Source organism: Hevea brasiliensis, unplaced genomic scaffold (genome assembly GCF_030052815.1).
Source record: "Hevea brasiliensis isolate MT/VB/25A 57/8 unplaced genomic scaffold, ASM3005281v1 Scaf431, whole genome shotgun sequence".
NCBI classification, from domain to species: domain Eukaryota; kingdom Viridiplantae; phylum Streptophyta; class Magnoliopsida; order Malpighiales; family Euphorbiaceae; genus Hevea; species Hevea brasiliensis.
The window spans coordinates 20,039-32,398 of NW_026614953.1; the positions used below are offsets into that span (position 1 = coordinate 20,039).

Genomic DNA, 12,360 nt, shown 5'->3' on the forward strand with positions numbered 1-12,360 from the left:
TATGCATTTACAACTCGAGACCTTCATGATTTAGGTAATAGTCCAAGGAGAAAATTAAAGTTGGGAGATAAAAGAAGCATATCAATAGAGAGTGAGACATTAAATAATAGTCCTTTGCATTTTATTAAAGACTTGAAGACCAATGAGTTGATAATCACATAATAGGTATACCAAACTTTGAGCAGAAATTTCATTATGTTTGCTTCTCCCAAAAAAACATAAGAACTTGGCCAAGAGGAATGTAGCTCTTGAGCCCACCATTTTCACTTCATTGGCTATTTAATAAAGGATGGAAAGATGGGTGTGAGATTGGTACCTATATAATTATTTCCTAACCACTACTTGTAATAAAGTAAAGATACGAAACAGCTAACCTAATCCTTATCTTTAATTATATTTCTTCTATGTAACTGTTCATATTCTCCGACTACCCCTAAAATTTAACAAGGCATATTAATCTCCAAATCTTCTTGTTGATACTATAAACGGATCTCCACCCATATATATTGGTGTCATTTAATTATTTTTTGGTGAATTAATTAACTTGGATCCCATGGTGTGCCGCACTTACATATAATTATAATTTATGCATGGATCTAATATGGGACAATTTTATTATACAAAATAATGTTATAACATTGTTACTGATCTGAATTTTCAAGGGGGAAGGACCCATATCTTCTTTATTCCTTAATTAGAAAAGGTAAAAGTACTTGAAAAAAACATTAAAAGAGACCACAAAACTGTAGAATTATTTTTGAAAAATAACTTATCATCAGTCATTTTCATTTTTAAATTTTAATGCATTTTCACAACATCCATTATTTTATATGAATTTTATTTCGAAGGTATTAAAAAATTATTTTTAAATTATGAGAATTGAATTTTAAATTTCAATTAAAAATAAATGAAGAAAAATGATATGATTGAGCTAAAAAAATGCAAAACCGACATGGCGGTCCACCAAATGTGAAAATGATTGAGTTGCAATTTCTTCAGTGGTAAAGTGAGAGTGTCTCACACACACCGCTTCAGGCCACGTTTTTCTCGTCTTGACTACAAAGAATCAATGATTTCAGTATTTTAAAGTAGTTTTTTTTTTGGTCCATATTTAATTTATTATATATTTAATATATAAGATAAATAAAAAATTTCATCTATTAAATATATATATCTATATTTATATTTTGAATTAAATTTATATATTATACAGGAATTCATATACTCAAGGCATATATATTATTTTTTATTAGTTGAATGTTCATAAATCTTAGTGTAAATAACAAATTTTCTTAATATATACTTTATTTTATGATGAATTTAAATTTGAAATATATATATATTATGTTTAAATTAAATTCAAATTTTATAGATTGAATTTTTATTGCTAAATTCATTTATATAAATAAATAATTGAATATAATTTATATATTATTTATAATAAAATTTTTAAATTTTTATCTATTATATTTAGAGAACAAAAATTTAAATATTTTGTAAAATTATTAAAATTTTAAAATATAAATTATTAATAAAAATATATTTTACATAAATTATTAATTTAAATTCATAAATTATTAATTTAAATAAATAAAATTAAATATGTAATAATTAAATTTAAAATGAATTTAAATAATTTATAATAAATTTTAACGAAGTTTAAGATAAATTAAAATATTAAAAATATTAATTAAATTTAAATTTACATGATTTTCACATTTACTCTCATTGCTATAAAGAAAGATATTGCATTGCAGAGAATCTTTTGATATTTTTAGGCCAATTAGAGTACATAGAGACCACCGTCAACAACCGTATATCCAATTCTTTTAAGAGTGCTGCTAAATAGCTCAATTTGAGCTGGCTCAAATGGTATTAATGTATGTAGTTTTACTATTATACCCTTAAAAGAAAGAGAGGAAACAATTTAAAAATGGCTTCAAAGCTTGGAGCTGGTAAGATAGCTCATTTCATGGCTCATGCAAAGGAAAGCGTGCATGCAACAAGCTATTATTGCTTGCAGCCATGCACACCATTCAATAACTGATGATTCGATAAGTGTGTCTATTAATGCATACACATATGAGCTAACACATGCAGCAGTGATGAGCATTCCTTGTTTTTGCCTTCCTTAAAATATTTTCATTCTTTGTTTTTGCCTTCCTTAAAATATTTTCATTCTTTGTTTTTTCTTTTAAAGTTGATTCATTCTCTCAGTTTTTTCAATTTTTTTATGGCGGGGTTAAGTCAGGGAAGGTCATATCGTAGGCAATTGTTTGATGAGATATTTGATTTTAGTGAAGATGATAGTTTGTTCACTGAAGATGTGGAGGAAGATGAATCAGCTGGTGATCAAGATATGAACGAAGGAGGCATTAGAGCAGTAGCAAACACTAATGCTATTGAAGAAGGTCCTCTAACAGGGATGTTATTTCCTTGTATCAGCACTATGTTCAACTTCTATAAAGAACATGCTAGATTGAAAGGTTTTAGTGTTTTCAAAAGATCAGCAGTTAATGTACGGGGTGGATCTCGCAAATATCAAACAATTAGTTGCGATAAAGGAAGGAAAGCAATTGGTGCGAAATCATCAAAAAGGATAAATTGTCCTGCAAAGATTAATGCAATCCTAAGAGAAAATGGAATGTGGCGATTTCAAAAGTTATTTCAAGTCACAATCACGAATTGGAACCTTCTATGTCTAGATTGATGGTTGCTCAGTGTCACCGAATATGGATATGAAGAGGAGATTGGAGGCAAACGATATAGCCGCATAAGACCCGCAAAAAGCATTAGGTTGCTTGAAGTTCAAGCAGGTGGACCAGAAAATTTAAGCTGTTTGTCAAAGGATTGTCGAAACTTCATTGAGCGAAAGAGGAGGCTACGACTTGGTGATGGTGATGCTGAGGCTATACGTAAGTTGTTTGTGAGAATGCAACGAAACGATCCTGAGTTTTTCTATTCATTTGATCTTGATGATGATTCCAGGCTTTCAAATGTTCTATGGGTTCATCCTCGTAGTCGAGCTGCTTACGAGGAATTCAATGATGTTGTTAGTTTTGACACTACTTACCTTGTTAATCGATACAAGTTGCCATTTGCCACCATTGTTGGAGTAAATCATCATGGGCAATCTATTTTATTAGGATGCGCCTTGATCTCACATGAAGATGTAAACACTTTTAAGTGGTTGTTCATGACGTGGCTTGAAGCAATGGAAGATGTTCATCCTAATTCTATTCTTACAGATCAATGCGAGAGCATGAGGAAAGCCATTAGGGAGGTAATGCCTAATACTAGACACAGATTTTGCTTGTGGCATATATTATGCAAGGTACCTGAGAAGTTTAAGGGTGTTACTGATTATGATAGTGCATGCCTTGAGTTTAAAGCTGTAATATATGATAGCTTAACCATCGAGATGTTTGAGAGAAATTGGAATGAGTTTGTGGTGAAGCATGGGTTGGAAAGAAATGAATGGCTTTCCAAACTATATGTTGATAGGGAGTATTGGGTTCCAATTTATCTCAATCACACATTTTAATGGAATGGTTTCGACTCAAAGGAGTGAGAGCATGCATGCCTATTTTGATGGGTATGTTAACTCAATGAGCACACTAAAGCAATTTGTGGAGCAGTATGAGATTGCTATGTGTGACAAGAATGAAAAGGAGTTCTATGCTGATTTCAAATCAAAAAACACAGTTGTAAATTGCATATCTGTTTTTAAATGGGAACAACAGTTTCAAAAGGCATTTACTAATTCAATATTCAAGCTCGTTCAAGAGGAGATTTAACGAATGTGGTATTGCCATGTCATTCAGCCAACTGAAAAGGGAAGGCGTGAAGCAGATAATGAGCCAGGAATTGAGAGACATAAAATTATGGAGAAATCCATAATCAACAACTGGTTTCATAGGGAGTTTGTTTATGATGTAGAGTAAAGGGAAAATGGCCAATATTTCAGCTGCAATTGCAAGAAATTCGAATCAAAAGGAATACTGTGCTGCCATTTCATGAGGTTGATGTCACTCAAAGACATAAAGTTCATCAACGAACGATATTTGTTTAGGCGATGGAGAAAAGATGTTAACCGTGTCCATAGTAAAAAGTTTTTTCACAGAGGGTACCCACATATGACAGAGTAGTTTGAGAAATACAGGGAGATGGAGAGGTTATTTCAAAAAGCATCCGATTTGGCTTACGATGACAATAAGATCAAATTTGTGAAACAACGGTTGGCTAAATTGAAGCGAATTTATTGAGCTAGAATGATGGAATGATTGCTCCTATCAGAAATGCATAGGCTACTATTGACACTAACATGAAAACGAAGAAAATGAAAGAGTTATTCTTAATCCACATGTGACTCGCAGTCGTGGACAGCCACGGATAAACAGGCATAGATCAGTAAGGGAGATCACTCAATGAGCAAATTCTGGTAGGAATAGAAACAGTGGAAGGGGCAGGCGTAGAGGTCGACCAAGAAACAATATTAACTCGAATATTGCCGAAAGCGGTATATATATATTTTTTAAATCAAGACTAATGTTATTTATTTCATTTTTTTAGATATTTCATGTAACTTGTGTCCTTTTACATGTAAAGGTTGGGCATAATAGCCAAACACCGTGCAGCCAAACACAAGGAAATGTTGCGATGTCAGAATTAATCCGATTGTCAGTGGAACTATACCAAGCCATCATAGTATTAGGCATTAAGGAACCCATTATACTACTAAGCGTTACAATGGAACTGGTTAAGAAATTAGAATAGTATCATCAATGTAATAGCAATTTTTTTAAATTTTATTACAACTTATCTTATGAAATAGTCAGAGTTGCGTTTATAACTTATCAAAATTAGTTAGCTAATTTTAGTCTGCTTCTGCTCCTTATGTAAGCAAGACGTAGCATATTATATAATTTATTATAACTCGTGTAAGATCATTTTTCTTGTTAAGTTGAGATTACATTTCTGGATTATAATCATAGCCATGGTCGGACAAAGGCTAAATGGCACAAATGTTGTGGCACAAATAGCACAAATGCTTATAAAATGACATAACTATCCTTATTAAAATTTTGAATGGAAGAGATGTCAAGAGATAGAGTATAATTTGAATTTTCATTATCTCTCTTCTATTTAACAACTACTTGAGTAAATAGGATGAAAGTTCCCATGCTTTCCTTGAGCTACCCACCATAATTAATATTATGTGAGTTCCAATTAATATTTTAATAATTAAGTGTTTATTATTTATGATAACACATAATAATAATTAAATATTATTTCTCATTAATTTAAAATAAAATATTTATATTATATATAAGATTTTGAAAAAATTTTATCATCTTAAGTTAACTTTTAAGATATAATTAGATTTAATTTATTTTCTTAAATATGATATCAGATTGAATTACTTATAAATGTGTTTGTCTATAAATTTTATCTTCAGATATTCATATTCTAAATATGTTCTCCTTGAGACTTTTAGAGTGAATTAAACTCAATTTATTTTTTTAATTTTAAATTTTTAAGAACCTCTTTTAACAAAATTTCTGAATTAAAAATGATATAGGGAGATTTATTTCAATAGAGAAGACTAGTAAAGACATGCACCCCATCTACATATAAAAATGTAATGTAATCATTCAAGTCATGTTCACTTTTTCTTTGTTTGAAATAATTTTCTTGGTTTCTTTCCTCGGCACATGCGATGACTTTGGCTCTAATAGCTGTGTCTCTTGCTTCGGAAACCATGCTGTATGGACAAATTACCGCACATGCACGCCCCCTAATTAATTTATTTTCTTTCCATTTCTTTATTTTTTAATCTAAGAAAGGAAAATAAATCCAAAAAGACAAATTGACTAAGAGGACACACTATAAAGCCATTAAAAAAAAGGACAGTGCTAAATGGCACAAATGTTGTGGCACAAATAGCACAAATGCTTATAAAATGACATAACTATCCTTATTAAAATTTTGAATGGAAGAGATGTCAAGAGATAGAGTATAATTTGAATTTTCATTATCTCTCTTCTATCTAACAACTACTTGAGTAAATAGGATGAGAGTTCCCATGCTTTCCTTGAGCTACCCACCATAATTAATATTATGTGAGTTCCAATTACCTTTTTGAAAAAGTTTAAAGAAGTATACTATTGTTTTATTGAACAAACCCTTATTTGTATCTATCTTCATCTTCTTTCTAAGAAACTCTTTATTGTAAAGCATTGTATCTATCTTTATCACCTTAGTAGATGGGACGGTAAAACAATAAATAAGCCTCAAGCTACAAAATGTCGAGAGGGGGGTGCTAGAGATCAAGCTGGAGTGCTTTCCTCTTACTCAATAGTTAATGCATATACACCAATTCTGTCAATTAGAAGATGCATAATTGGAACAAATGTTTAGCCTGCTGTTATTTATATATAACATCCTATGTATTCTTATAAGGACTTAATTTTCACAAATGAGGAAAAGCATTCCATCAGAATTTTAATATATTGCAGATATGCAATAACTTGAGTTTGAAAAGCAAAGGCTTGGTAACATGCGCAATTCATATACAATAGCAGTCCCCAAGCCAATGAAAATAGTACTGCAAAAAAAAAAATCCAGCTTCCAAACTTGGTAAGGATAAAAATTATGGCAAAACATTCGACACACATAGAGGATAGCATAGCATATTGTCTCATGAAACATAAACTTAGCATACTATATACATAAGACAACACCAAAAAGGACCCTATCCAAACTGTAGCTACGCTCAAATTTCTTGTAATTTCGGTTTGAAACTCAATCCTATAGTCATCACCATCACAAAGTGAATTCCACCTCATCATCCTTTCCCAATTGGTTTTCCCGCACAAATGCACGCCATCCTTTTTCAAACCTTGCTTTCTTGAAGACTCCTCTTGACTAAACCGAGTCACATCGAACTTGAAATTGTTTACGCACACCAGGTACTTGTATGTGAACCAACCTCCCATTCAAGCCAAGAAACGTCTTCGCAAATTCAATTAGAATATTCTAGTAAATAACACAAGATACATTTTATACATGTCAATAACTATTTGAAAAATAATTTACATAATCAATAAAGTTTTCAACATAATTCAGAATGGCTAGTTTACCACTTTGTATTTCCAATCACGGTGTTCATCATGCGGATACAAAGTTTGACTGAGTAGGAAGGGGTTCGCATCGATTATCATTGTGCTCTATAAAAACATGAAATTTAATAATAATAAAGAGAAAAACAAAGCAAGTTCTTATTATTTTATTGGTTGCATGAAAGAAATAAAAAAAAAACTCATAATGCGAAAGTCAAGACATTCACCTATTACATCATCATCATCCAAGATATTTGAATTACTTCCTAAATGGTGGAAATCCATAATCAATCTCAACTCCTTTTTATCGAACATTAACATCTCAACTCATTTGGTAATCGATGATGTAAAATATGATACGTAACTTCTGCTTCAACTTGTAGTATTTGATAAGTTCATCAACACCATCTCAGAAATATAAATTCCCATCTTTCTCATCCACTACAACCGCAACCTGCCATGAGTGACCTTCCAAACCTTTGACAAAAAGTGTTATGGTATCAAAATTTAAATCGCCACAGATGAGTAACATGATTTGGAATCCTCAGATATGTCGAAAAAATGGATGAGAAACAAATATCATATCAAAGATCAGAAATTATCACTTATTTCTATTTTATATTGACTAAAGAAAAAAATTAGATAAAAGGATATAAAGAGCTTACGATCCTCGCTAGTGTTGCGCTCAACAATGAAATAGAACCTATCCTTTTCTCCCATGGTGCTCTTAAGAGAGGATTCTTTCTTTCGCTTAAAAATGAACGAGGACGTCGACCGCTTATTAATGTTTGAAAGGAAAGATCTCACCATTTTCGATTCTCTCTCAATCTCTACGTTAGGTAGATCTTTGAACGCTTATTATTGTTTGAAGGGAACTTAATGGCAGTCAACAAACCCTCTCAACACTCATCCGATATTAATTGCCCATTTAATAAACGGAAATGTAGTGGGAATAGTGATATTAAAAGGAAAAAATATGACACAGGAGGGTTCGAACCCTTGACCATGCCGGGAAGCATGCACTGCCAATCGGGCTATTAGCCCTCATCCAATAATTTCTTCAATGGAAATGACTTTATCTTGTTAAGGTGTGTTTTAAAGGGAAAAAGAATCTGACCTCGAGGGTTCGAACCCTTAACCATGCTGGGAAGCATGCGCCAGTCGGGCTATTAGCCCTCATCCGATAATCTTTTGTATGAAAATATATATATACACACAAGAGTTATTAAAAATAAACACATATATTGATTTATATATTTCTATATCTCTCTCTCCACATGTTTATCTCTCTCTCCTTTATTTATCTTTATATATGTGATAATCTTAATATCTCTGCTATAACTCTTTTTATTTCTATCATTCTCTAAATATCTTTGACTATCTCACTCTATATTTATCTTGTTAAGGTGTGTTCTAAAAAAAAAAAGAATCTGACCTGGAGGGTTCGAACCCTTAACCATGCTGGGAAGCATGCGCTATGCACGGGCTATTAGCCCTCATCCGATAATTTTTTGTATGAAAAATATATATACACACACAAGAGTTATTAAAAAATAAACACATATATTGATTTATATATTTCTATATCTCTCTCCACATGTTTATCTCTCTCTCCTTTATTTATCTTTATATATGTGATAATCTTAATATCTCTGCCTATAACTCTTTTTATTTCTATCATTCTCTAAATATCTTTGACTATCTCACTCTATATTTATCTTGTTAAGGTGTGTTTTAAAGGAAAAAAGAATCGACATCGGGAGGGTTCAACCCTTAACCATGCAGGAAGCATGCGCTGCCACGGGCTATTAGCCCTCATCCGATAATCTTTTGTATGAAAAATATATATACACACACAAGAGTTATTAAAAAATAAACACATATATTGATTTATATATTTCTATATCTCTCTCTCCACATGTTTATCTCTCTCCCTTTATTTATTTTTATATATGTGATAATCTTAATATCTCTCGCTATAACTCTTTTTATTTCTATCATTCTCTAAATATCTTTGACTATCTCCCTCTATATTTAAATTAAAAACAATGATTTAATGATGATAATGGTGACAATATTGTACACATGGTGATTATAGCAGTGGTGTTGATTTAATTATTGATGGTCGACATTGGATTATTCTAATAGTAGTGAAGTGGTGTAAATAAAATAATTAAATCATTTTTTATGACTAATTAGCATTAGATTTTCATCCCCTATCACAAAAGATACAAAAAAATTTCAGGCACTTCAAACATGATTTTTTACAACACTAATACCTTGCAATATCGTAGCGCTTGGTAAAACAATGGCGCCAAGATTTGTTTACCATTTTCCTCCCAATATTCCTCCATTCATGTGGAGGGTGAGTTAGACAATTTACATCCATTTGTGCCATTTGTGACATTTTTTTGCGCTAAAAACATTTCCTTTTAATTAATAGAGAGCTTCCATATCAACAAAATTAATAAGGATATTTCATTGTTTTTAACAAAATAACACGCTTAAACTGCTCAATAATAATCCGAAAGAAAAAAACCATTGGCACTGGATATCAATGCAAGTTTAAAACAATATCCATCAAATGAACCATTAAAATTTGAAATAGTAACAATTTCAATATAATGACCCATGCGGATGATGTAAATGAAGAAGCTTGATTTTTCCATAATCGATTGGATGAAGGTGCACTCATTGCCTTTCTCTAGTCCATAGAATCTAACAAACCGAACCCATCCCTTTGCAATTCTTGCTTTCGCTTTGGCTTCTTTCCACGCCCGATGTCTCCTCTGCATAAACATACCCAAGTTTAAATGGCATGGGATGATCTAATCTTCCCGTGTTTAGGCAACTTCCACACAGTGATTGTGGTTCTGTCTTGTCTAATAAATTGCACAGCTTCAAGTGTAGGGATAGCCTTTCAAAATATAGTTGACACCATTAGAAGTAATAAAAAAAAAATCCAGTTGAAATTGTGTGTACAAAAAATTAATGTACTACAAATGATAATAAAGCATCCCACTTTATATTTCCAATCGTAATTCTTGTAAACAAATTTAAATGACCATTGAGAAGGATTGACATGGTTCTGTGACACCAAATGATCTACACGGTAGTATAAATCATTTAAGCAATTGCGTATCAATTCATTCTCATGAACATCTACATGGCAGGACAAATAATTAAACAATTGCGTAACAATTTATTCTTATGAATAGCATATAATTTGGTAAGAAAAAAATTGAAATTTCTCACCTGTATTTAGATTTGCATGCATTGTATTTTGATAAACATTGGTTAGCCCTATGTTATGCTCTTGCGTCCTCTTAGGGTAGTAAATCTCTCTACCACCAGAATTGATTATGACCACTTTAAATTCATATGGAGGATTGAAAGTGAAGATCAATTTGTAGTTCAGTTCTACTTTGTGGTAATCCATGAATTCTGATAATCCCTTGTCAATTATAGATACTCCTAGTCCTCGCTTGACTAGCACTTCCTGTGTTTCATTTGATGGTGTGCGCAAATGAAATGTCGCTTGAAATTGTTCCATTCTCTCTTACAAACCTTGACGTGATTAACTTGGAAGAACACAAACACAAAACAGATGATAGATGATAGATGAAAGAGGTACGTGAATCATACATAACAGATGATAGATGAAGGTTTCACTTACCATGGATTGGAATTTGATTACATCCTCAGTTATACGAACCTCAAATGTGTCTGACATTATTGCTTCGATTGATAGGATAAAGATTTGAGAGAGGAGGGTATGATACTCGTTTGTCAGCTAACAACTACGGATAGATATGTGAATCAGATGTGTTTTTGGGTGGTAGATATGTTTTAGGGTGATACTTGAATAATGAGCATGGGAAAGGGATGAGCATGCCATTGAAAATTGGAGATGGCAATTACTTTTGACTCAAAGATCTTTATTGGTCAAACAGATATGTCCAACATTGTCATTGGAAATATGCAATGGAATTAATAACCCCTTCTTGTTGAATATGAATGGCTCACACTAAGTAAATGTTGGCGTTAAGGGCAATTTTTTTTTGAATCAATATGGGTCGGTTTGGTTTCTGAAGAAAAAAAAAAACTTGTGTTCAATTCAGATCGAACCAATACACATAAATTCGAATGCTCCGCCCAATTATGCATTTAATTATGTCATTTTTTAATTAAATGTTAATATTATGTTTGTAACAAAATTACTTTTATATAAATTTGAAATTTAAAAGTTAAGTAATTACCATATTAAATTTTATATTAATTTTTATAATAATAACTCTATATATTAAAGTATAGTAGTGGTGGTGGTGATGGTGTGATGGTGGTAGTGGTGGTGGTGGTGTTAGAGTTATATGCTATAAGTTATATAATATGCTATGTTATACTATTTTAAGTAAAGTTATATTATATAAAATTAAAATATAAATTTAAGTAAAATAAATAGAATATTAAAATTGATAGCAGTGGTGTAATGGTGGTGGTGGTAGGGGTGGTGGTGGTGCTGGTGGAGTGGTGATGTTGGAGTGGTGGTGGTGGTGGTGGTGGTGTAATAGCGGTGGCAGTGGTGGTGGAGTGGTGGGGGTGGTGGTGGTGATGGAGTAGTAGGGGTGGTGATAGGGTGTTGGTGGTGGTGGTATTGGTGGAGGTGGTAGTGATAGGGTGATGGTGGTGGTGGAGTGGTGGGGGTAGTGGTGGTGCTGGTGGAGTGGTGGGGGTTGTGGTGGTGGTGCTGGTGGTAGTGGAGTGATAGTGGAAGTGGTGGTGGTGTTGGAGTTATATGCTATAAGTTATATAATATGCTATGTTATACTATTTTAAGTAAAGTTATATTATATAAAATTGAAATATAAATTTAACTAAAATAAATAGAATATTAAAATTGATATTAAAATTGATTGCAGTGGTGTAATGGTGGTGGTGGTCGTGGAGTGGTGATGTTGGAGTCGTGGTGGTGGTGTAATAGTGGTGGCGTGGTGGTGGAGTGGTGGGGTGGGTTGTGGCGTTGGAGTAGTAGAGGTGGTGATCGGGTATTGGTGGTGGTGGTATTGGTGGAGGTGGTAGTGATAGGGTGATGGTGGTGGTGGAGTGGTGGGGGTAGTGGTGGCGATGGAGTAGTAGGGGTGGTGATAGGGTATTGGTGGTGGTGGTATTGGTGGAGGTGGTAGTGATAGGGTAATGGTGGTGGTGGAGTGGTGGGGGTAGTGGTGGCGATGGAGTAGTA

General features: G+C 32.6%; 1 protein-coding gene across 1 annotated transcript; it reads left to right on the top strand.

Annotated features, from left to right (window-relative positions):
• The first annotated feature begins 2,233 nt into the window (after positions 1-2,233).
• On the top strand, positions 2,234-3,944 carry LOC131177380 (protein FAR-RED IMPAIRED RESPONSE 1-like). The gene is made up of 4 exons (XM_058142343.1): positions 2,234-2,661; positions 2,722-3,514; positions 3,639-3,707; positions 3,825-3,944. Exons 1-4 carry the CDS (start codon positions 2,234-2,236, stop codon positions 3,942-3,944), a joined length of 1,410 nt encoding a protein of 469 aa, XP_057998326.1.
• Positions 3,945-12,360: the final 8,416 nt, after the last annotated feature.